This window comes from Phalacrocorax aristotelis, chromosome 22, assembly GCF_949628215.1.
Source record: "Phalacrocorax aristotelis chromosome 22, bGulAri2.1, whole genome shotgun sequence".
NCBI lineage: Eukaryota > Metazoa > Chordata > Aves > Suliformes > Phalacrocoracidae > Phalacrocorax > Phalacrocorax aristotelis.
This window is the reverse complement of record NC_134297.1, coordinates 7,827,740-7,853,344: the sequence shown is the minus strand read 5'-3', so window position 1 is coordinate 7,853,344 and position 25,605 is coordinate 7,827,740. Positions and strand designations below refer to the sequence as shown.

General features: G+C 55.2%; 1 protein-coding gene across 8 annotated transcripts; it reads left to right on the top strand.

Moving 5' to 3' along the window:
* Positions 1–3,213: 3,213 nt before the first annotated feature.
* ST3GAL4 (ST3 beta-galactoside alpha-2,3-sialyltransferase 4) lies at positions 3,214–25,412 on the top strand. Of its 8 annotated transcripts, none has more exons than XM_075116272.1 (13): positions 3,329–3,348; positions 12,171–12,240; positions 20,257–20,388; positions 20,903–20,981; positions 21,519–21,600; positions 22,128–22,208; positions 22,316–22,413; positions 22,818–22,878; positions 23,114–23,209; positions 23,293–23,482; positions 23,566–23,709; positions 23,845–23,988; positions 24,451–25,412. In XM_075116272.1, the coding sequence occupies exons 3-13, from the start codon at positions 20,356–20,358 to the stop codon at positions 24,535–24,537; spliced, it is 1,095 nt and encodes a 364-aa protein (XP_074972373.1). In that variant the 5' UTR covers positions 3,329–3,348; positions 12,171–12,240; positions 20,257–20,355; the 3' UTR covers positions 24,538–25,412. The 8 variants fall into 8 exon arrangements, with proteins under 8 accessions (XP_074972378.1, XP_074972373.1, XP_074972377.1 ...); XM_075116276.1 differs by lacking the exon at positions 3,329–3,348 and adding an exon at positions 6,613–6,866 and having other exon boundaries at positions 21,519–21,588; positions 24,451–25,411; XM_075116274.1 differs by lacking the exon at positions 3,329–3,348 and adding an exon at positions 6,733–6,866.
* The last annotated feature ends 193 nt before the right edge of the window (positions 25,413–25,605 follow it).

Below are 25,605 nucleotides of genomic sequence, written 5' to 3'. Positions count from 1 at the left end.
CAAGGGGAATTAGTGGCATTAATTTATAGATTCATAGAATCGTTAAGGTTGGAATAAGGCCTCTAGGATTATCAAGTCCAACCCCCAACCCAACACCCCCATGGCTCCTGAACCATGTCCCCAAGTGCCATGTTTTCACAGTGTTTGAACCCCCCCAGGGACGGTGACTCCCCCACCTCTCTGGGCAGCCTGTGCCAGGGCCTGACCGCTCTGGCAGGGAAGACATTTTCCCTCATCTCCAACCTAAACCTCCCCTGACGCAGCCTGAGGCTGTTCCCTCTCGTCCTGTCACTGGTGCCTTGGGAGCAGAGACCGACCCCCCCCTCACTCCAGCCCCTCTCAGGCAGCTGCAGAGAGCGAGAAGGGCTCCCCTCAGCCCCCTCTTCTCCAGGCTAAACCCCCCCAGCCCCCTCAGCCGCCCCCCAGCACACTTGTGCTCCAAGTCTTCCCATCTGGCCAGAATCTTCCCAGTCTGGCCCCCGTCTAGGGCCAGAGTCGATGTAGCAGCTGGGGAGCAGTGGATCTGGAGATGATTGGCGTAGCTGGCCATCCCCTGGCTCTTTGCATCCCTGGGTTTTAAGTTGCTAAGGGGAATTAGTAGCATTCATTTGCTAGTATTCAATTTTTTTTCGATATTGGAGTGCTTTTGGCGCCAAGAGGGAGCTTGGTCTCTCTGCGTGAGGGAACATCACAGTTTTACATACCCACCTTGGTCAGCCTGGGAATGGAGATGGTTAGACATCAGATGGGACTGTCCTGTCACCCAGGAAGCTTCCCTGTTCTTCAGGTATTAAAAAAAACCAAACCAACAACAAACCTCTTATAAATAGACTTTCTGAGGGCTGCGACAGACGACTGAGCAGCACATCTTCCGCAGACCATCTCTCTGCTCCTGCTGGAGGAATCATTTCTCCTGGGAGACTAAAAAAGGTGCTGCCTGGCCATCACCCATTCTGTCTGGAAGCAGAGGGAAGACGTGGAGCCCAGGACAGGGGCTGTCCCTGCCTGCCCCGAGGGAAGAGGGCAGGGGGATGTATTTTGATGGATCTATGCCTGGAGCCTTCAAATGATTTATTGAGGTCCTGGGGCTGGGTTTGCAAAGCCAGACAGCGTTTCTAGGCTGGGTTGAGGAAGGGTGAGCCCGAGGTGGTCAGTAGGACAAAGCCGGCTTGTGCTGGGCATGAATCGCCCCATTCTTGTCCTTCTCGAGCAGATGCTGTGAGCCTGGCCGAGGGCATCCCCCTCCTCCTTTATTAATAGATCGCGCTTGCCTGGCTCCTGCTTTGTCCTCGTCACCCTTTCAAGAGTGTTTCGGCTGCGGCGTGATGGTGCAAGGCCATCCCGGGATGGCAGAACCTCTGCCTGCACGCTCCTGGGGCAAGAAAACAGCCCCGTTCCCCGCTGCTGCTGCCGGGGCATTTTCTAAACCATTTTATCGATGTGATTTCCGAATAGCTTTGGACCGGGTGATGGAAGAGCTTATTACAAATTCACTTCTCAAACAGCCAGGTTTTCCACCCCCCCACCCCCCCAAACCCTTTTCTTCTCCAAATTACTCAGCGCTCATCATGCTGAATTAATCTAACTGGCAATTTATCCTTTGTAAATTAAATATTAGGGCAGGGTGTAGTTATTAGCAATGACTAACTACCCAGCAAATGCTCGTGGCATTCTGCTAAGGCAGCAAATACGTTTCCAAAGCCTGGTATTTTTTGGCGGGCTTTAAAAATGTGTCGTCTTTCTGGAGCTGCGGTGGCCACGGGAAGCTCTTTGCTGGTCTTTGGGTCCCTTGGGAGATGGGTTAGCCGAGGAGATGTGAGTAGGCAACGCAGGCGCCCCGGGGATGCAGGGTGGACACAACCGGTGTTCAGCGCTTGGCGCAGGGTCACCGTCGTTACCCCAAACCTTGGTGAAGCTCAGGCCACGGCACTGAGACCTCTCGGCACGGAGATCTGGGCAAGGAAGCTCATGTGGAGCTGGAGACGCTCCCCGATACTGGGTTTGCAGCTCTGCAAGGGCTTTTACTCTGTGTTCAGTCCTGTGGATGCTGTCCCAGGCCGTGGGGGGATGCTCCGATCACCCCAAAACGAGCCCATCGCACCACCGCCAGCAGGAGGGAGCTGGGGACCAAGAATATCCTGGGAAGCGAATCTTTGCAGCCTCTTTATTATCCTGTCTTGGGGGCATGGTAAAAATAGACATTTGGGATGCATTATTATTGCTGGAGTTTTATTGAACGCTGTTTATTGTTTTCAGATGCAATAAACCTAGTGGGGGAACCCAAGAGACCGAAGGGTCTAAATATCTTTCAAGCAAATCCCAGCTCTCCCCGCTAAGCTGCGGCCCCAGTAATTACCCCAGGATCGTCTAGGAACTGGTGGCAATTAAAGCCTAATTATGGCGGGCCTGCCTGTCACCACGGGTAAAACTCTCTGCCCCGTTGCCTCGCTTCTTGCCGGCAAGGAAACCCCATCCTCCGTAGGCCGGGGCGAGGATGATCTTCAAATATTGATGCAGATGTTCAATTAGCCTTGGCAAAACCAGAGCCGTCAGCTCAACAGGTGTTTTATCAATTAATATTGTTGGCGCCGGATGCTTTGGTCTTCAAATGGGGCTGGTACCCTCCAATCTCTTGCTTTCCAGCTCAATAAAAGAGGGATAAACTTTGCTGCCTTCAACAACGAGCTGCCTGCACCGGAGCCAATATTTCACGTTATTAACTCCTTAAAAATCAACGTTAATATCGCTAATTATCTCCGGGATTGGCAAAACCCCACCCCAGCGCAGGAGGGGTGGATTCTCAACTGTAGAAATAAAAGCCTCGAGGGGGTCGGTTTGGGATGGAAATGAAATCCCATGGGACACCCAGGTAGCTGGAATTATTTTTTTTTCCAGAAAAAAGCAAAAAAATACACAATACTTCTGTGAGCTGTTGTTATTTAGTGGGGGGGGTTGGGGAGATTTCTGCCAAGGGGGGGGGGGCTGAGCCCACCGTAAGTTTGCCTGGGGAGAGGGCTGTGATTTTGGGGGAGGGGGTGGTTGTCCTCCCTCACCTCCCCACTGCCGGGGGATGGGGAGACACGGGATGCCCCCATCCCCTGAGATGCTCTTCCCTCTTTTCCCTCCCTTCTTCCCTCCCTCCCTCCCTCCTTCCCTCCCTCCCTCCCTCCCTCCGCCGCCCATCCCGGCTCTGTGCGCAAGCGTGCCCGCTCACCGCCCGCCCAGCCCCGGGCTGGCTCCGGCATCCCGCACCGCTGCCTGTGCGTGTGTGTCCCCGCTCATCCTCCTCCTCCTCCTCTTCCTCCTCCTCCTCCTCCCGCCGCGCTCCCCCCCCGCCACCGCCCCATGGTGAGTCTGCAGCGTGGGGGGGGGGTCCCTCCGTGTCCGCGTCTCCCCCCTCCCCCGTGCCCGCGTCTCCGCTACAAATCCAGCTGCAAAGCGGAAAAAAAGAGGGGGGGAGGCGAGCAAAAACCCCGCTTGCTTATTTTTTTTTGGGGGGCTCCGCGTTGGGAGGGGGCAGAACAGGCAGCGCTGCCTGTTTTGCAGCTCCCAGGCAGGGTTTACATGGGGGAGGGGGTTGCAAATTTGGGAGGGGGGGTTTGAAACTGGGGGGTGTATGTGCAAATTGGGGATGGGGGGGGTACGAATTGGGGATAGGAGGGTGCAAATTGGAGACTGGGCGGGGGGGAATCCCCGCCGTTAACCTTGGAGCCTCACTGATGCATCCCACGCCGTCGGCATCGATGCCCCAGCGAGCGCGACGCCCCAGAAAGCACCTTTATTTCTGTGTTTTAAGTGGGGTTTTTTATTTAATTTTTTTTTTCTAATTAATGTAATTAATTAGTGCCTGAGCGTGGTTAAACTTCCAGGTGGTGAAGCGTGTGCGGGCAGCGGCGAGAGGAAAGCCCCCGCTTTTGCGATGCCCTTCCGGCTGCTGCTGCCCAATCCGCGGCAAAACAAAACCCCATCTCGCCGGGAAAAACCGGCCTTTGGCGTCGTTCCTGCCCACAGCCTCCCCTCAGGAAGGCGAACCCAACCTGAGAGCCCTGGCAAGAGAGTTTCTGGCGTCTCCCGATAATATGGGGGGACTCATTTCGATGGGTATTTGCCGTATTAAAGCCCTGGTGCCAGCGTAAGGAAGGGAAAATCCTCCCGGAGGCCCTGGGGAGGGGAGGACGTGCCCCGTGTGTGGCTCAGGACGGTATCGCTCTCGCAGTGGTGTGGGCTGAGGATGATTTAAGTGGTCTGAGCTTTATTTTCCCCATCCTTGGGCATCCTCTGGCTGGTTGATGGATGCGCTCCACTGGCCTGGTGATCCCATAGGGGTAGGAGGAACTGATCCTGGTGTGGACAGAGCTGCCGGGAGCACGAGCCGGGCGTCATGGTGCAGGATGCTGATAAATCCCATCCCGGCCCTTTGCGTGCACCTGGAGACCTCCTTTCCCACGCAATGGACTCGCTCCTGGGTGGAGATGAGGATGCTTCCCTCAAAACAGCAGCAAAAGGACCAGCTGGGCTTTTCTCCATTGATTTTTCAATGTCAGGTCTTCTGCAGGGTGAGCTGGCGGGGTTTTATTGTTCTGGGCAGCAGAGAACAAAGGAAAAATCTTCCTCTGGGGGCTTTTATATGCTCCTCGGCTTGGACGTCGGGTGCGGGGTGCCTCTTTCCCCATCAGGTTAATAGAGTGGTGCCCGCGCAGTCCTGATGCCCGGTGGGTTGGTGCTGGGCTGCCGGGCGACTCCAGGCCCCGTCTTTGCGAGATGAGCTAATTAAAGTCTCGTGGTAGAGCTTTTGCAAAAGCCCTGCTGAATTTGCCCTGTCTTCTCTGCTGGGCTCTCCTTCCGACCGCTCTTGGAGACGAAGAGGCTGCCTCCGCCAAGGCTTTTCATGGTGAGTGGCAGGGCAGAGTGACACAGGACGGGCACCCCGGGCAGGGCAGAACCCCGGTTTGGTGACGGAGCTGAGGATTTAAAGTGTGTATAGAGAACCTTCTCCCTTTGCTTAATGTAGGGGCTGGAGCAGGCGGGTGGTCCACGCTGGTCACTGCTCTTGGGCCGGAGCTTTGAGTGGGGGATCAGCCCTGCGGGGGGGATGGATGCGCTGGTGGCCGCAGGCACCTCGCACTTCCCCTTCCCATCGCATTGCGCTTCCCCTTCCTGTTGCGTTGCAATTCCTGTTGCGGTGTGTTGCATTGCACCGCAGTTCTCCGTAGCACGTGCCGGATCCTGGCCTGGGAAGAGCCGGGATCTCGAGTGGATGACTTGGAGGTGGGCTCATCACAGGAGATGCCCGCCTCCAGCCCCGGTGCTGGCTGTCTTCCTCATCCAGGGAGGTCTCGTCTTCCTACCCCTGCTCCTAATGACACGTCCAACCTATAATGAACTCCCAGTGTCCTTATGAGCTATGGGATGGGATCAGTGTGCTTTGCTGGACTCTCCCTAACCCCTGTGCTTAATTACCTGCATCATTAGAGGGCTGCTTGCTCCTCCAGCTCCAGGCAATGATTTAACAGCAACTGCTGTGGCAGGGCAACAAATCCCATGAGGATACGGGCTAAGGGCTCTGCAAATATAAATACAAGAGGAGGAACTGTCTGCCGATGCTAATTTTAAGGGATGTCCACCGTGGAGATCTGTGAGTAGGGTGTCTTCCAGAGCTGGGACCGGAGCATCCTCCTGGCCCCTAGCCCACCTGTGGAGCGCAAACCTGCCCGTGGAGTGAAAACATGTATTTAAATCCATTTTAAACTCTGGAAGAACCATATTTATGTCTCCAAGCCTGGGTTCTTACAGCTTGTGTCGTCCCTGTGCTTGTCACCAACATCAGAGGTGGATGCCGGGCTGCCGGACGCGGGAATGCCAAGGCCGGGACCCTCCACGTGCCTGTTTTCGGGGGGTTTCTCAGCAGTTCTCAGACTGAATCCCACTAATTAAAACTGATTATTTGGCAGTATCTCTAAAGCCCATATACCCTGTTGCTTACTCTCTCTATAAGGTGATGGTCCTGTTGCTTTAGTCCTGAGTATTTCAGAGCTGCTTTGGGCTGGGAGTCTTTTTCTCAAGAGCTTTTCCTATCACACTTTTTAAAAAAAATAATTTATTTTATTTAATTTTTTCCCTCTTTTGGTTGTTTTCTCTGGGTGTAGCACAATGGCTGCGTAAGGAGTAGGGACATGGTCCTCCTCCCGCAGAGGTTGGCATCCTGGCTTCGGCCGCATCCCTACGGGGACGCTGTCCCGCTCTCCCCATCCCGGGCTGGGGCCGATGACCCTCGTCCGACGCCGTTGGTGACACTGGCATGAGCGCTTTAGATTTTGCAGCAAGGAAAGGAAATGATTTGATGCTTTCACACTGTTCTTTGCAACTTCTGGTTCTCCTTTTTTAGTTTCTTTTTAACCTCCCCTCGCGCTTGGACACCGGCGGCTTCTCCATCCTCTGGCCACAATCGGCATGTTTATTGAGCTTTTTCTAGGAAAATCCTGCGTCTTCTTGGGAGGGAAAAGAGAAAGGAAAAAAAAAGCCCAGTTCTTGCTGATCTCCTGCATTTCCAGCTGCTGACCCCTCGCACGTGACCGGGGTTGTGCTGGAAACTTTCCTCGGAGAAAACAGAAGGGGATTTGGCTGGTGGAGAACAGCAAAACTGGAGAAAAAGCCCCTCTCCATCCCGCTTTTCCTTTGGACCAGCGGATGCTCAGAGCGGTTTCAGGCTGGCACAGGCTCCGGCTCCTCTCCAGGATGTGTTTTGCCGTCTGCCGGAGGCTGCCGAGCTGTGGTGCCGGCATTGCTGGCGGATGCTGCTCCTGTCTGGTCCGGCTCCGCCGTGCCGCGGCTCGGCGCAGGATGGTGACTGCTGAGCTGCCGGGAAGGTGGGTGGGAGTGCTGCAGGTGGGAAGGAGGCGGGCGAATCTGGAGGAATCTGGCGGCCGGGGGCGAGATGCTGCACATCCCCTGTGGGTCCTGTCCTGCGATATATTGCTCTGGCACAAATTGAGATGGGGTGCGGGTTTGCTGGCATCACTTTGGCGGCATGCTTGGGACTGCCTGAGCGCACAAGCTGCTGTGCAGGTGTTTATATTAATTAGGGGCAAGTTATTTATATAATATCGGTGTAGGTGTTAACATGTGGTTGGGTATTTTTGGTTTTAAGGTGGTATTTGCATGCTGGCCCTGTGAAAGGGCACGGCGGAGCTGCAGGAGGGCGGTGGCAGGCAGCCTTACCTGTGCCACCCAGTTTGGGGTGGCCAGGTTACCATCCCAGCATGGCACGTGGTCCACTGGGGTTGTCCAGCAGGGGGTGGGATTGACCACCCGTGGGTGCTGCTGGTCCCTGTCCTACGGGCTCAGGGATGGCTGGAGGAAGCTGGGGGCTCCCTGTGGTGTCGGTGCCTTGCGGAGGATGGCCCCATCTAAGCTAGGATGGCATCCGCCATTGGCTCTTTGATGCCATCCTGAGGATGCTGGGATGCTCCTGGGTTTGCTGCCACTCGAGGACCATTGTGGGATGCAGCCGGTGCCGCTGAGGGATGCTCGGAGGTGGGACCCAGCAGTGCCCTGGGTGCAGGGGTGCATCGTAATGCGAGCAGAGCTGTTTCAAACCGCGCAGCGCTGGAGGAGGACTCTCCTCCTGACACCACGCCTGCAAAATTCTATCAACAAATCTATGGAGGGATTTCTCCTCTTTGGGGTTTTTTTAGGATGCTTTTATCGCAGATCAGAATCAAGCTAAATCAGAAAGCCACGTCCAGGTAGGACTGAGCAGGGAGCTGGCTTTTTTTCCTTCATTATTTGCAGGTTTAAAAATATATATGCTGAAGCTTGTTTGGTTTTTTTTTTTGTTTTTGTTTTTTTTTTTTTTTCTTTAATCCTGGGTCTGTGAAAGAGGCTTTAACCTGAGCTCACGCTGTTGGAATTCCCCACTGTGCCTGGGAGAGGCTCCTCGCCTCCGATAGCTTCCAGATGCTGTTCCCGCTTCAGCTCTTCCCCTTGCAAAATGTCTCCCCCAGCTCGCCGGCAGCCTCGCCGAAGTTTTCCCAGCCGGTATCTGGCCAGGCTGAGTCAGCCGAGCCTCAATTTCTTTTTTTTTAACCCGAGTGTGATGCCAGCGGCGAGAGGTTGCAACTTGCCCTGTGGCCTTGCACAAGCTGGAGCCCTGGGTTGGATCCTGCGTCAGGTTTTGGGCTGCTTGCGACATTTCCATCAGGTGGTTTTTTTAATTTCCTTCTTAAAAAAAAAAAAAAAAAATATATATATATATATATGAGCCAGGCTGGAGTCTGGAGCTCAGGGTCCCTGCTGCATCCCCTATGTGTGCTGCCGAGTGGGCAGAGCTTCCCTGAGCCCCGAAATGGGGGGAATCTGAGGCAGGAAAGTGCTGAGCGAGACTTGAAGCCGCTTTAACGCTGCAAACCTGTGGCTCTGGGGCTTTGCTGATGCCGTATGCATGCCGCCAGCCGAGCATCCCCACCGCAGATAATAAAACACCCCTGTCTGGGTATTAAAACCCTGTCCTGGCAGCTCTGTGGCCGTCGGGCTCGTCCAGCTTCCTCAGCGTGGGGTTCGTGGGGTGGGATTTTATGGGACAAGGATGGATCCGGGCCCACCTGGGTTGGGAATGGAGGAGAGCACTGGGGCATTTTTGGGAAAAATGGGGTGGAAAGTGCATCCCCCGGCAAATTTGGCTTTAACGTCCTTTGGCATCCTTATGGTCCTACAGCAGCTGCAGCAGAGCTGGGGCTTCCTGGGCCCCTTTGCTACCTAATTAACAAAGTCGCTGCTTAATTGCAACTGCATTTACAAGTTAAATTGACAGATTATCTGTATTATGCAAATGCATATTTAAATCTTAATTATTTATTTGCCTGGCTCGCCTAAATGCGTGGAGTGTCTGTAAATCAGTGGCTTTAAGCCTGGGGATGCTCTTCTCTTGGAAGCACAGAGTTTTGCTAAGAAATAAACACAAAATAAGCTTTTTTTGGTCTGATGGGTGATGCTAAACACCCCAGCTTGGAAACAGCTCGTGGTTATTTCTTCCTTTTTATTTTTTTTCTTTTTGTTTTTTTTTTTCAAGGCGGGGGTTTGTCACGGGAGGCTCGTCCTTAAATAGCAGTGGTTTATTTTTAGGTTGGTCGCTGCTTCGGATAATCTGGCTTGGCTGGGCAGCTTTGCTTTTCTTCCCATTCTCAGGGATTTAGTAGAAATAGGTTTATTACATCTTCTTTTTAGTTTAAAAAAATTTAATAAATTTAAGAAATTATTAATTTAATTTAAAAAAACCCCAACAACCCAACAGTTGACGTGGAGGATGGGGGTCCTGCTGGTGGTGGCTCTTCCACGCTCTCCCAGCCAGGGATAATCTGCCGGGATGCTGTGGTGAAGATCAGCAGGGGAAACTGCTGAAAAAAAATCACATCCCACACTGGAATCACACCTTTGGCTTGGCTCAAGGATGGCCGGGAAGCGGCCGGGCTACCTCCCATGAAATAGCTGCCGAATGAGTAAGCTCCTGGTCCCGGGGCGATAGGGATCAGGGTGATGTGAGGGATGTGCCAGGCTTGGAAACACCTCGCTCATGCCAAGTAGAGATGTTTTCTCTGTAGGAGGAGGATGAGCTCACCTGGATTTTCTTTCCCTCCCAGCCCGGCTTTTGCTCTCTTCCCCCTTGGGAGGTAGTTTTAGCCGAGGGAGACTGGCGCTGGCGATGGAGTGCCGACAGACGGACAGACAGACAGCTGCCTTGCTTCAGGTCTGGCTGGTGGAAGGAGGAGAAATGCTGTCTCCATATACCCCTCCTTCTCTTTTTTAACAGCTCCCGGGGAGGGTCCGGTCCTCAATGGGGAGGATGATGGATGGGAGGGATTTTGTGGCTCGTCCCTGCCCATGTCACCTCTCGCCTGTGCAGGTCTGGAAAATGCCCGTGTCCCCCTGGGGATGCTCCTGCACCGGGGCTGAGCCCGTCAAAGGTCTGATTCTGGCTGCCTTTAATAGGGGAAAGGATGTGGCTTTTTGTTTTCTTCTGCCTGAAGCCACCAGCATCCAGGAGGGGAGATGTCGGGGAGCGAGCACAAGGTGCCTTTTGCCCCCCTCAGAATTGGAAATCGTTATTTAAAACGCAGCCTGGTAGGCAGGAAGGGAAACCAAGGCAGGCGGCGTAGCTGGGAGCCTGGGGAGGAAAAGGAGCAAAATTCAGCTTGTTTAGGATTTTTCTGAGGGCTCTGGGATGTAGGACGTTCATTTCCTGCTGGGATCAGCTGCCAGATGGGTTGAGCTGCCCGCGGCGAGCGGTGGAGACGGCAGATCTCGACCTGGTGGATGCCTGAACTACGATGGGCTTTTCCCGGACCTTGGGCTGGGAATGGTTGGTTCCATCAACTGATGGTGGGGGGGGATCACCTGGGAGGCTGGAAAACAATCCTGGGGAGATTGGCAACCACCCGGCTCCCAGCTCTTCCAGTCGAGCTGGAAAGACCAGCTTCAAGCAAGACCTCAGATCCTCCCCAGCAAGGCCCATGTGCTTTAAGGGATTGCGATCTCCTGCTGATCCAGGGCTGGAGTGTCCTCCTGGGAGGATGCTGTGGGGATGGAGGCGTCCCCTTGCCCACCCTCAGGCAGCTCTGAGCATCATCATCTGTACAGGTAGGGGCCGATGCTGTGCTGCAAAGTGCTTTAGCAGAAGCTCCCTGGGGAGAGTTTAACCTCATTCGTGAATCCTATAATTCATGGCTCTAAATAAAAAGGCTCCTTGTCAGCAGCGATGACAGATGCTCCGGTGGATTCAGGGTTGCTGGGAAGACTCTGGTGCAGGAAGGTGGATATTTTGGGCACTTGGAAAGTGGCCCCAAGTGCACCTTGTTTGGCTGTTGATTGCCCCAAGCCCTCTGGTTTAATTGCTCCCCCCAGCAAATGGTGGAGGTAGGAGAAAGCAGAGCTGCTTTGGCTGGAAATGTGGGAAGATGTGGCACCGGGATGGAGCCACCCCTCATCCTCCCAGGGTGTTTGTGGAAAGCCTAGTCCCTGGGGAGGAGCATGCAGCCTTGATGATAGGAGAAAGCACTTTCCTTCCCCATTCCTTGCATGCGGACGTACCCTCTTTGTTAAAATTAATGGGGCATTAAGAGCGGCACACGCCTTGGGAAGGCTTGCACCAGCTTGGTGGCCCACAGTATCTCTTGCCTTTGCTTTTCCCAGCTGGAGGAGATGAAGAGAGTTAAGGAAACCTCCTGCCCTTCAGAATTTCCCCTCAGAGGCATCTTTTCTGCCTGGGCTCGAGCACCAGCTGCAGAGAGATCCTTGCTGGTCCTGTGCAGGTCACCCTTCCCTATCGGCTTTGCCTTTCCTTGCACTGAACTGGGCTGAGCTTGTTCCTCACGGGGATTTTTGGGGAGAGCTGTGACTCCCACCATCCCCTACCCATCCCACCAGGCAGGGAGGGAAGAGCAAAGCTAACTCCCAGCTGCTAAGTGAGGCAGCAATGGGCTCACTTCACCTGGCTGGCTTGTTTTCCCCCTTCACCCCACCGTGCTGCTCAGTAGCCGAGGTAATTAAGTTGGATGCAGAGCAGCTGTCCTTGCAGAGAGGCTGTTTTCTGAGAGGCAGGATGGCAGAAAGAGTTCTGTGCATGGCAGTTCCTCAGCAGGGCTTTTCCTTCCCCAAATCATAATGATACTACAGTGCTCAGTTGAGGATGTGTAACTTGGAAAGTTTTGGGGGAAGAGATGCTGGAGATGTAGAATTACGGAGCGTCCCAGGACAAGCAAGGCTGCGTCTTCTTTTTGCTGGGAGAGGGCATCACCTGCTTCCTAAAGATCTGAGTGAGTTGCAGAAAGGGATTTCGGGGCACGGGGGGAAAGGTGAACAGATGTGGGGGAAACCTGCGGTGAGGTCCGGGCTCTGAACTACCACGCCTCCTCCTTAAAAGCAGCTTGGTGCTGCAGGAGGTGGGTGGCTTTGCAGAGAGCTCAGACATCCTCTGCGAATGCAATGGCTCGTTGGGGCCCTTCTGCCGGTCCCCTGGGGCTGGGTCCCCGTCGGCGCTCGGACCCGCTCTGCTTGGGCATCAGTAGGTATCCATTGGATCTTCTGAAGGTGGATGGCTGCTAAGCGAAGCGTCCCTTGCGTGCTGCCGGTGTGGGTTGCTGTAGCCCTAAGGATGTTCTCCCTTCTCCCTTTGGCAGGGGAAGAGAGGATGGCCTCGTAGATCCCGCCGAGCGCCTGCCTGCTCTGCCTGGACGAAGAGAACGGACCGTAAGTATCTGTGACCTCCTGCCAGCTTATCGCCACCCTGAGGGGGACTGGCTTCAGCCTCTTCCGCTGCCGGGGATGCTGGAAAAGGTCTCCCCGAGACAAACATCCCCGTCCCGGCATGACTGATGGGGTTAACAGAGCAATCAAAGTGATGCTGGGGGTGCAAAATGATGGAGTGGGTTGTTTTCTGGGTATTTTCCCCTGGGGCCCTTAATATGGGAGGAGAGAGCAGGGGAGATCGCAGAATCACAGGTTGGAAGGGACCTCAGGGATCATCTAGTTCAACCTCAGATGCGCAAGCGCACTGGTGTAGGGGCAGGGGGGTAAATCCATCCCGCTGCTTCGCCCCGGAGGTTTCAGAGCCAGAGGACTAGAGCTCAAGGGTGGGGGTTACCCTGGGGGTTGTCCTGCCCCAAAACTGGCCGTTTGCTGGTGCAAAACAGGAGGTGGGGAGGAAACAGGAGGTGGGGAGGAAACAGCAGGGAAACCACAGGGCTGCTGTGGCGGGCGTGGGGTTAAGGTGGCACTTGGAGCCTTGCAAAAGGGATGGTGTCTGCGCAGGCGGCTTTTGAGCCCCCAAAAGGGGACCCCCGTAGTCATAAGCCCTTGGGGATGGTAGCTGCCTGCAGGATAACTCAGCCCTGGGACTTGAGATCCCTTAATTTTCCACCTCTTTTCACTGGAGACCTGGGGATGAATCTGGGTGTTGATGGGGGATGGGCTGGAGCATCTCGACGGTTTAGTTTTTTAAGTCCCTCGAGCATTTGCATCCCTGCTATAAGGGAGCGGGTGCTCCCTACGGATGCTTTGCCTGCCGCTCCTGGAGGAGCAGGCAGTGAGGCGAGGCTGCCTTCCCCCTGCCTGCACCCCCAGATCGCTGCTTTCCCTTTTCTGCTGCTTTTTGGAAGGGGTTAGACTGAAGCATAGGTCTGAAGCTGCTCTCGCCGTTGCCGCCCACATCCCTGGGCGGTCCCCGAGGGCGGAGGTGCTGGCGAGTAAACACAGCAACAAGGTGACAGTGGTGGCAAACGAGGGCTGGCTGGGGCAGGTGGGAGCTGGGGGTGGCTGGGCCCATGCCAGGGGCTCCTGAGGCTCGGTGATGAAATCCCATGGGTATAAAATCATCACGGGTGGGTGCCCACCTTTGTCTCAGTAGCGTGGGGTTGTCTGCCCATGGGTGGCTCAGCTCTCCTCTGGCAGTTTGGCTATAACCTCTGGGTTGTAGTGAGCAAAAAGGGTCTTTATATTATTTTTCTAAATAGGAAAAGGGTGATTAAACCTATATAATAGAAATAATAGTATATAACCTATAAGAATGTAGCCTAACCCACCAAGGAGGAGCCCTGTATCTCCTTCAATGGCATTGCCTTACCCTGGAGACACGGGATGCTTGGGCATACCCACGCAGCTGGTGTTTCAGGGCCGTAGGAAGAGATTTGGGTTCCATCCCTGTGTTTTTCCTGCTGCAAGAATTAAAATAAAATAGTGGGAGAGGAGAGGATGGTGGCAGTGCCGGCCTCAATTGGGTTTCAGCTCCCGAGCACGTTAAAACCAACAGTGGCGTGGAAAAGCAGGAGCAGCGTGGATTTATTCTGGGGACCTGGTGCTGTGGAAATACTTGTCTTACCTGAGTGTATTTGCTGTTGCCACCTCTAAAATGTCACCCTCGTCGCAGGGAAATACGTTGTTGAGGCTTACGTGCCAACGAGGGATTTTTTTTGCTTCCCTTCCCCAAAGCTTTGGCCAGGTTACTGTATGCCTAGGACACCACGGGCTAGGGAAACCACCCTGCCTCTGCTATCAAGAGGTAATTAAGATTCCTTTGAAGTGACTTGCAGGGCTCTTAAAATAGGATAAATATGAGTATTGGTGGCACAGGCTGGCTCTCTGTGCCCTTGATGGGGCAATGCCCGGTGCCGAATGGGATGGATTTTTGCAGTGCTGTGGCCTAATGAGCTCCTGCGTCCGCCAGCCCGCTGCCTTTGCAGGTCGTGCTCTTGCGATTGCTCTGCCCTGCCATTTCCTGGCTGGTGCAGGTGGCCCTGCCTGCACCTCCAGCACCCCTGGGCCCGCCCCAGCATCCCCATCCCACCTCAGCGTCCCTTGTGGGGGGTCAGACCCAGACCCTGCTGCCTTTTGGGCTTGCAGCAGTGGTTGTTTTCAGTCCCACGAGGTTTTTCTCCTGACCGTGGGTCTCTGTTTCCTTCCCAGCTTGGAAAAAAAAAATCCCTGAGCACCTGGAGCTCACAGCAGCCGGGTCGAGGAAGCTTTGGGATGCCAGGCTGAGGATTTGGGTACCTTTGATGCTCTGCCAAGCCCAGGCAGCTCCTTGAGTTGGCCAGATTGTTTCCCCGGAGGATCACCCTCGCCGGCCGCCTCCCAGGTTGCGTTCAGGCTCCGGCACGCAGTGGTTTTGCCGAGGCAGGATGCGGCTGAGCCGGTGCGGGGGGTAAGCTGGCATCTGCCAGGCTCCTCCGGCAATCCCAGCCCTACCGCGTGGAGAAAACCGGCGGGATGGGGGCTTGGAAGGTCCCGGGGCTGTAAAATGCTTCCTTGGGTGGTTGATCCTGGTTGTTGTCCTTAAAATGGAGTGCAGGGTCCATCCTGCTGGTCCCCGCAAGGCTCCGCGTGCCTTGAAGGCTCAGGAGAGATGGTCTGGCTGGGGTCAAAGGCTCTGTGCTGTCCCGGCCATCTGTCCGTCTCCCTCCTACTGCCAGGAGTGAATCCCTAGGGATTGTCCTCTGGCATGATCCCTTCAAATCCATCTCTGCTCCAGTTAAAATTAAATGCCTGGTTTTTTGCGGGGTGAATGGTCAGAGATGGTCATTCTCTGACGAGCATCCATCTCACCCGGGGAAGCTGGACTGGGCAGCTCCGCACCCCGTGGATGTGCGGGGTGGGATGAGATGGTGGGAGCACAGGAGAGGTGTCCTCGCCTTGTGTCACGCTTCGTTTTCCCAACCCATAGGTTACCATGGAAACATAAAAGTACCCAGAGCTTTTGCTGTGTGGCCTGCTGGTCCGCGGATGCTTTGCTGGGATGGCAGTGGGTAGCTGGGATCACTGCCCACGCTGGGATGGGTGGGGGGATTTATAGTCACCCTCTGCCTTTGCACTTGCTCCACGACTTTAAATGCATTTTTCTGCCCGCTGCCGCTTTGTGGATTGACGTGACTGAAATCTGGAGACATGGGATCTGGCTGGAGCCGTTGAGGCCGTGGGGGGAGCTGGGGATGGATGGAGATAAAGGGATGGGCTCCTGTGAGGTCACCCCCGCAGCAGGAGGGTCGGTCCCCGTTGTTGTTGTTGGCATCTCCCAGGGGCTCGGTGAAACCGGGAGGCGAAACCCTGCTCTGGATCGGAGGGAGGCGGGGAGTCTCGGCGAGGAGCTTCACAGCATCCCGAGGATGGGGCTTTCTCGCAACGCCAGGCAGGGGAAGGGGAGAACTGGCTGCAAAGACTGGGCGGCAGCGGGGCTTTTAAGTCATGCAGCGATAATATTCAACCCCGGCGGCGCTTGCTCAGATGCTGATGTGGAAGTCACGGACACAGCACACGATCAGTATGATCAAGCAGATGTCAGTTTATTACAGACACCGCGCGGTTAATATAGCTCTGTAACCACCTTATCACACACAAGCCTATTGTTACTTGGTCAGTATGGCCTTGGGCTTTATCATAATGATAGCCCCTAGCAGCGTCAGCAACTCCCGAATGTGGATTGCCCTGGTTTTGCTAAACTGTAACGAGACACTCCCACGATGATATGGGATATGGCCCCTGTTGACAGAGTAGCGTCTGTGGCCAACCTTGGAATTTGTAACTTATTAGGAAGACGTAATGCTATCCTGCACGTTCCCATAATAAGTTTGTACAATGCCACTTTGTAAGTCTTGGAAAATACAAAATCACATTTGTTAGTAACAGCTACATCCATGGGTTAAAACCAATATCCTGCTTGCTTTGTGCCTTTAAAACCGCGGTTGACTTTTGTGACATCCTTGAGGCCTTCTTGTTCACAGGCAGATTAAGTCCACACAGTCTGAGTCTGGATTGTTCACTACTTGTCCTTGGCTTTCCAGATATTCCACAAATCCCCCTTTTTGTTTTTGAGCAATCCAGACTCCAGTCATCATGTGCTCTACTGCTTTCATGAAACACTTAAAGACACATCCTAATATTAGCACGGTTAATAATAATCCTAATAATAACACAAGCCTGTGGGTAATTAAATCTCTTACCCATCCTGAGATACCTCACCCAGTTAACCAGGAATCAAGGCCTAGAGAGCTAGTTTTTAACTCATTGGTTAGTTTCTTAAGTCGATCTAGTTGCTGGTAAATTGAATTGGAGTTATCTGTAAGGTTCATTCAACACATACCTTCTAACTCCTCACACCCATGACCTTGGGCTAATAACAAGAAATCTAGGGCTGCATGATTTTGTCAAGTCACATGCCGTACTGAATCTACCTCAGTTAAAAGCCCACTAAGCGCTAATGTTGTGGCACTGTTCCGTTTCGCTAGCCAGCAGCCTAGTTTGTTAAGCGTGGCAAGGCTCTGCTCCTATTAGCATCTGAGCCTGTACCCCAAACAGAGGATTGCCCTGCTGTCGAGGTATCGAGGCTGCCCTATCGCAGGCAGTCTGCCAATGTTGGAAAAATTGTAGCTGCTGCGAGGGTGGCAACAGCATCCGGACAATCATCCTAGAGTCATAAGGAGTTAATAACTGTGAGGAAAAAATGTGTTGTAACACGGACTGAATATATGGCGATTTTAACCCATATTGAGTAACAGCATTTTTGGCCTCCTTCAACGCTTTCCAATCCAACGCTTCCCACACCCCTCTCCCTACAACTGGAAATGCCAGTGGCAAAAACTGCCCTTCTATCATGGCATCTCGAATCACCCCTTTCCATCGCATGGATGGGTCTCCTGCCCCCCCGCCAACAACCCTTGCCCAAATACCGCCGACGCTGGTGGCGCTGGCATTGGTGCAGGAGCACTGGTCCCACCCGGTGTTTCATTTGGGACGAATGGGTTAGACCCCGATGGTCCGGGGCATGGCACAGACAGAGGAGCTGGTGACTTTTCTGGCGGCGCCCCTAGGCGAGCCTCTAAAGTTTCCAGCCTTTTTACCAATTCACGCAATTGCGCATCCCCCAAACCGTTTGCTCCCCCCTCCTCCTCTTCGCAACGTGACGGTGGAGAAGAAGGTGGCAAGGGAGGGTAAAGTGAAGCGGTCGGCGCCGGTGAAGAGGGTCGGGGTGGTGGGTCGGCGTCGTCACAAATCCGAGGACTGTCTGACTGTGGTGCATCTGGTGGTGGTAGAAAATCTTCTGCAGCTTTTCCCTCTGGTGCCAGTACATGTGTGGCGGCGTGAGCTGTGGCTGCAGTTCCCGCTGGGATTCGGACCCCCCTCGCAGCGTGAGCCGGGGTTGTGGCAGGGATCGTTGGACCCTGGAACAGCGTGCCGGTTGCACAGGCGGACCCGTTGGCTGGAGTCAAAGCCGCAAATGCAGACGCCACAGCTTGCCGTTCAGCCCTCGTGCTTTTCAATGTTTCATTAATCAACCTCCACACGGTGGAGAATTTGCTCGCCTCCCTGGATCCTTTACTTATTTCTTCCCACAGCTCTGCCCCTATTTTTTCCCATGTTGAGACATCAAAGGTGGCTCCAGCTGTGGGGACCAAGCCCTTTCCCTTTGCCCAAAGCAGCAAAGCCTTCAGGGTAGACGAGTCATAACTCAGCCCTCTCATTGAGAGGATATGTTGGAGGAGCTTAACCACTGCTGACTCTTCTTTTGTCATGGTGGACCCCATCTCCTCCCCGGCCGCCCGCCTGATCAGGGCGAGATCTAATCTTTTGTGCTAGTGTCTTCCCGAGTGCCGGGGCAGCACTTACCTACGGCCGGCTTCCGCACCCTCCGTCTTCGGCTCCGTCGGAAAATCCAGCTCCGATCCGGGGGTCCCTGGTCGGGCGCCACTTGCTGACGCGGAAGCCACGGACACCGCACACGATCAGTATGATCAAGCAAATGCCAGTTTATTACAGACACAGCGCGGTTAATATAGCTCTGTAACCACCTTATCACACACAAGCCTATTGTTACTTGGTCAGTATGGCCTTGGGCTTTATCATAATGATAGCCCCTAGCAGCGTCAGCAACTCCCGAATGTGGATTGCCCTGGTTTTGCTAAACTGTAACGAGACACTCCCACGATGATATGGGATATGGCCCCTCTTGACGGAGTAGCGTCTCAGACATCAAAAGAGAGGGGCTTTCTCAGTTGCTTCTTCCAAGCGTGGGGAGCTGAATCCACCTGGGACTTTCCTCCCCCCGAGCTCGAGGGCTTGGCAGGGGAGGCGATGCCCTGCACTGAACACATGGGAGCGGTGGTTGAGGCACGCCGGCATCCCTTCTGTGAGAGGGGCGAGCACCGAATCTCACCCCACCGGGGACTGGGGGATACTGCATGCTCCGAGGGTGCTGTGGCAGCTGGGACGCTGCGAGGACCAGGACCCTTTAGCATCCCTCTGCCAGCTCGGTGTCCCTGGGACAGAGGGGGATGGCTCCAGGTGCTCAGATATTCCTGTTTTAAGGAGCTGCTCTAGTCTGGGATGCAGATCTGGTAGCATGAGGCTGGGGGGACCGTGAATTGACTCTGCCTTGGCCTGGGCATGGGGGCAGCCTGTGCTCTGTTTTGCTCTGCATTCCCCGGACGCTTGAATGCTTTGCTAAACAGTGCGTGTTTTCCTTGGGGATTATTAGCTGTGTTTCTCTTAAATGCATCAGGCTCAGCTTGTGCGTACAAGCTTGGGAAAAGATCATAAAGCCTTAAAAAATATATTTAAAAAAAGCTGTTGTGTAAAAGCAAACACCAGGGGTGAGAGTGGATTTTCCCAGTGTCTTAAGCTGCAGGGAGGGGTGAAGCACGCTCGGTGGCAAGCTCAGCTGGGTGGTTTGATGCTGAAGGAGAGAGCTGGGGGGGTGAATTTGGTGCTAAATTTGGGTCCCGATGCCTGGCAGCGCCCCGGCCCTGGGCGAATGGAGGTGCTCAGGCCCCCAGGGAGCATGGCCAGCCTCCAGCTGCGGCGGCAGATTTCCCCTTGGGGACTTCAGTGGCCAGTTTTGCTATGAAAAAAACATCCCAAGAAAACACAAGCTGCTTTTTAATTTCCCCCTAACTTTATGTTTTTTTTCAAACAGCTGTAACATATAAAGGGCCGAGACCCCCCAGCTCCTCGCATTTGATACCCGTGTTTTAGGGAGGAGAAGTGGTCTGGGGGGATACAGGTGCTTTCCCAGGGGACCACCTCACCTGTCCCTGTCCCCATCCCTCCGCTTTCCTGTCAAACAGACAGTTTTCTTTGCTTCGTATCCCGTCCCGTTGCTTGTAGCATGGTTTAATTGTCCTTAATTCCCCTTTAATTGCCCTTCCTGCCTGTTTTTCAGGAGCTGGTGATGAGGAAGGGAAGGGCCTGGCTCTTGTGGGACCGTCTTTGGTCCCGTTTCTCCTCTTTCATGATATATTTTGCCCCAAAAGCTGCTGGTCTCAACTGGTTCTTGACTGGGTGAAGACTTGGCCCCGTTGGGCGGTTGATACCAGTTCATTAATGGCACTTTGTTAGGTAGGGTGGGGTGCTGAGATGGGCACACGTGCTCCCCCCCCCGCCCCAAGTTAACTAATGCCCTGAGACCAGGATTTCCACTCCCCAGCACGGGCGTGCACGTTTCCTCTTGGCTGGTTATTTAACAGCTCCTTGCCCTCTCCTCTTCTGAGACGTGGCCAGTCCAGAGCAGGGAGCAGCTCGGTTATGGGTGGCAAAGCCAAGACCTACTTAGAGTAGGACTCATCCTCAGGGAGCAGTTTATCGGGGAGCAAAGTCTCCTGTGTAGCCCATAACTTTTCCCAGCTGGTAAGTTAATTTTCCGTCCTTGCCGTGTCGCGACAGGATGGGGTTGAGCTGGTCCCGGGGTGGCTCCGACCACGGCTCTTTGCTGCCTTATTCCAGGAGTGAGAGGTTTCGGAGGAAGAAAAAAGTCACTCCGCTTCCCTGACCGACGTTTGTACATGCATTGAGCTTGCGGCATCCCCTTTCCCCCAGGCCAGGATGGTTGAATCGAAGGTGTTGGAGGTTTCCCAAGTACGTGATACTCTGCTTTCATCCGTTTGGCTGCTTCTGCCCTTTCTGCCTGGCATGGTGGCGGCATGTTTGGCTTCGTACCTGTGGTGGCTGGTGCCAGTTGTATGCTTGAGCCAGAGCTGGGCTTAAAATCTCCCCCAGGTCATCCCCACGGGCATTGGTTTGGGTGCTTTGGGGTTTTTGCCATTGAAACCCTACCTCGTTTTTCCTCTTCAATTAATATTTTTTTTCCTTTGGAATTTCAGTGTTTAACCTGTACGGCCGAGGCTCCTTGGGAACCGCAGCTGCTTGCCTGGCTTTTATAAACTCTGTATAAATCAAACCTTTGTTGGCTGCGGGGCAGAGAGATGTGAATTTAAATGGAAATAAATCCCTTCGGGAACCCTCACACCCGCTTGTCCAGAGGTGTGGTTGGGGCAAGCGGGGGGGTGATGCCTCTTGGATGGGGTTTTCGGGGATGGCTCTGATGGGTTCTTGACTTCATCTGGTCCCTCTCCCTCTTTTCCCACTCCAGGTGACCGGCGGCAGCCGCGATGAGAGCTCCGGCCCTTGCCTGATGCTTCTCCTGCTGATAAAAATGATCAACAAGTCTCGTGAGTCCCATGGTGGGGGGTCCCATCTCCCTCTTTCCAAGCAGGGATGGGGGTGTTGGGGATCTGCTCTTGGAAATTTGGCTTCAGGGGTAAGATGGAGCTTTGCTGTGGCTCCAGCCGGGTGATGCAGTGTTCCCATCATGGGCAAAGTCGCCCCGGGGAGAGAGATTTTGGGGTCCTTGGTGCTCCTTGGGCACCTGGTAGCCCTCGGGCTTTGTGGTAGAAAAACGGGGTGGAGGCACCCAGAAGGAGGGACCTGTTTGTGCATCCTTTGACACAAGGCGGGCAGGAGGAAGCAGCACAGTGGCTTTTGGACCTGGGACAAAACCAACACAGCTCTATCTTGGAGCTGCTCCTCCCAGGGGACTGTGCCAGCCTCTCCCCCTGGGGAGGAGGCTCGGCCAGGGACGGCTTCGCCATCCTGGATCTGCCAGGATGCTCCTGGGGGGCTGCAGGTCCCCAACACCCGATCATCCAAACCCCAGGGTACCTCCTTGATGGTGTTTTTCCTCTTCCCCCCGCTCTCTGGGCACGCAGGAGGGAAGATACTCGGGGTGCTGGTGCTGTTTCTGGTGATGGTTTGGTATTCGATCTACCGGGAAGACAGGTACATACAGCTGTGAGTGGCTTTTATTAAAGTTTAAAGGACCTCCTGCCCTTTCCTTCACCCTCGGGAGGTGGCATCCTCCCCCTGTCCTGCGCAGGGATGCCGGAGCATCGTCTGGATCCTGGGCGACCAGAGAGAAGGCAACATCCTCTGCTGCTGCCGGAGGAGGGGGAATGCAATACGAGGTTTCCCCCTTGGTGGGTGCTGCAGGGTTTTCGGCAAATGCCGGTGTTTTTCCGAGCCTGGGAGAAAGGGAAAACCCTGCTCCCTTCCCAGTCCCGGTGACGGTGATGGAGACGGGGAAAGCGGGGAACATGAGGTTTATGAGCAGGGGAAGAGAGACCTCTTCCGATGCAAGGCTGCAAGCCCAGCATTTAAATAACCCAAAGCAGAGCTGGCCTTAAATCTGGCCGGTGATATCCCCGGCGCTGCTGGCATGGCTTGAGCCCCACTGCGGTGGTGCCCGAGCTCCCTTTGCTGGGAGGGGGATGCAGAGGGACGGGCATCTTTTTTTTTTTTTTTAACCTTTTCCTTTACAGCTTTTATTTCCCCGTGCAAGAAAACAAGACGATGTGTCCCCTCGGGGAGGTGGAAAAGAAAGCGGCGCAGCTCATTGGGAAGTGAGTATCCGGGTTGGGAGCAAGGAAGGGGGGGGGGGATGTGAAGCCAGGACCCTCCCCGTGCCGTCCCCCTGTCCTGGTCTCACCAGCCCTTTGCTCCTCGGCAGCTACACGAGGGACCACCCGCTCTTCTTGCAGCTGAAGGACTATTTTTGGGTGAAGACGCCGTCGCTCTATGAGCTGCCTTACGGCACAAAAGGAAGTGGTAAGCCTTGGCAGCCCTTGCTGTGGGTTTCTGTTTGTCCATCTGTCTCTCCTTCTTAAAAACATCTGTGTGTTGATTTTTTTTTACAGAGGACGCACAACTATTTTCTTTTTCCCTCCTCCCTAGCAAGCCATTTGCTTGATTTTTAGACTTTGCGGCACGTATCTACTTGCCCATGGTGTGTGTAGCTTGTGTGCATGTTGCCCTGTGCGTGCCTTTTAAACCTATAAAAGGGTTTTGGTTGGGCCAGGCTTTACTAAGCCCCAGCCAAGGATTATCTGCCCAGATCTGGGGGGAGCTGGGATTAACGACAGGAGGAGACCCGGCAGGGATGGGGCAGCACCCAGGGTGTTGTAGCAGGCAGGAGCTGCCTTGCTCACCTCCTCCTTGCCCTTGCTTTGCAGAAGATGTTCTCCTGCGCTTGCTGTCCATCACCCACTACTCCCTGCCCGAGAGCATCCAGAGGTAACACCGGGGTGGGTTTTGGGGCTTTTCTGTCTGTCTTTTCATTGTTGCTCTCTTGGGGTGGGGGGAAACTTGCACATTGTGGGCCCAAGATTTGGCAAAACGAACCTCTGCAACTCAGGTGCCTGCAACAGGGCACAGGAAGCTTTGCAGAGGAGGGTTAAATCCCCACCTTGGAGGTTTAAAACCACTGTGGTTTAGAGCAGCTCTGGTTGAGACGGCCTTTCTCTCGCAGCCTGAAGTGCCGGAGGTGCGCGGTGGTGGGCAATGGCCCCCGGCTCCGCAACAGCTCCATGGGGGAGACCATCAACACGTACGACGTTGTGATCAGGTACCACCCGGGGTCCGTCCCACCAACCCCTCCCCAGCCCCGCCTGCGGACGGGGTTTGACACCTGTGATGTCCCCCCCCAAGGTTGAACAACGCCCCAGTCCACGGTTATGAGCAGGATGTGGGCTCAAAGACCACCATGCGCCTTTTCTACCCCGAGTCGGCCCACTTCAACCCCAGAACGGAGAACAACCCTGACACGTTGCTGGTGCTGGTACCCTTCAAGCCCATGGACTTCCAGTGGATGGAGGCCATCCTCAACGACAAGAAGAGGGTAAATGTGGTGGGGAAGCGGGTCCAACACTCGTCCCACCTCACCCTGGGGACACACCACTGGACATCTCCATCCTCTTGCAGGTTCGGAAGGGGTTTTGGAAACAGCCCCCGTTGATCTGGGACGCCAACCCAGAGCAAGTGCGCATCCTCAACCCTTATTACATGGAAGTAACTGCTGCTAAACTGCTTAACCTCCCCATGAAGCAACCACGGAAGGTCAAACAGGTAAGGGGTGGGGATGGCTGGGTGCCCTGCACCCCTCTGAGGGGTGATGTCCTCCCTGCTGCCCCCCCTCCCTCCACAGCCATCCCCATGCAGCTTGCTGAAGGCCTGTGGCTTCTCCTCCACCTCTCCCTCCAGAAGCCCACCACGGGGTTGTTGGCCATCACCTTGGCACTGCACTTCTGCGACCTGGTGCACATCGCGGGCTTCGGCTACCCCGATTCAGCCAACAAGAAGCAGACCATTCACTACTACGAGCAGATCACGCTCAAGTCCATGGCAGTGAGTATCTAGCCCCTGCTTTTTGTCCATGTTACCCCCAGTTTTTCTCCCAGGATGGGGGGGGCAGCCCAGGAAAGCAGCGCCCTGCCCTGTTCGGGGATGCCGAGCAGTGCAGGAGGCTCTCCCCACAGGCGTCCCTCGCTCCCCTTCCATGATGGGTGTTGAGGTCCACCTTCAGATGGTCATCATCCAACTGCTCCTGTAGCCTGATGTCTCTGCAGTCATGGTGGAGAGTTGGATCTGGTTAATGTGTGAGCAGAAGGGCTCAAGGGCGGGGGGTTTGGGCAGGGAGGGTCACATCCCTCCCTTTTGGGGGGGGCTTCTCATGTCTGGTGAAGGCGTAGGGTCAACTCAATGCTGGTAGGGTGGACAAGGTGGGGGTCTGGGAGGAGGGCAGAGGGAAAATGGCAGTGGTCACCCTCTGCCAGGCTCTGTGGTCACCCCCTGCTCCCTATCCTGCAGGCGTCTGAGCACAACATCTCGCACGAGGCAGTGGCCATCAAGCGGATGCTGGAGCTGGGTCTCATCAAGAACCTCACCTACTTCTGAGGGTGCCGGGGCTGCGCAGGGACGGCATCCCGCGCCGTGGAATGGCGGGACATGGCGCCGGCACGGCTGGAGTTGGCCGAGGGCAAAGCATCCCTCTCACTGCCTCCACCTCGCCCTGGGACTCTTGAAGCGAGCAGGGCTGGGGTTGGGGCGGGGGCTGCGCTGGACCGTGGGTCCCCCGGGGTGGGGGGTGGCTCTTGGGGGGGTGCAGGGCGCCCCACAGGCCTGTGCCGCAGTGTTGCGGCCAGCGCCTTTTCCTACCGACGTGCTAAAGCTACCGTGGACCTGGAGGGGACTTTTGGGGTGGGGGTCACCCCTCCCAGCAGGCCTGGGGGGGCGGAGGGGGCAGAAGCCCTTGCCCTGGGCTTTCTCTTTCCCTTAATTCCCTCATATTCTGACGAGGGCCCTGCCAAAGGGCTGATAATGGGGGGCCCTGGTCCCCCCCCAGGGAGCAGGAGCCTTTGGGGGCCTGCATTGCCTCCTCCCTGCCATGGTCCCCCCCATATATTTAATTTTACCCTCCTTTTTTAAAAAAAAATTGTTCTACTGGGCAGCCCTGGCCTGTGCCTTAGCCCTGGCAGGGTGGGGGGGTCATCCCTGCAGCCCCCCCGGGCGGGGGCACCGCAGGGTGCCTGGCCTCAGGGTCTGCTGGGGGCCTTCGGGAGGGAGGATCGTCATGGTTTAATTTAATTAATTTAAAAGCTTATTTATCGTGGAGCCTCCCCCAGGGTGTGCGTCCCACTGGTGTTGGTGATGGGTGGCCTCGGGTTGGTGGGGCCCTGAGACCCCAATAAAGGTCCTGATGAGGCTGGGCTGGGTGCCCTCGTCTCTGGGCCATGTCCCCATGTCCATGCCCATGACCCTTACCTGCTGCGTCCCCATCTCCTGCGAAGGGGGTTGCAGGGCTCCCGTGCCCCAGTTTCCCCTCTGCCACGGGGCACCACAAAGTGGGGACTGTTCCCCTCACAGCCCCCTCCCCCACCGCCCTGGGGACCCCACGGCGAGGCCACGGCACCCCTGAAGTTCCAGGCCCGGTCCACGCTGGGGCAAAGTGTCACCGAAAGAGCC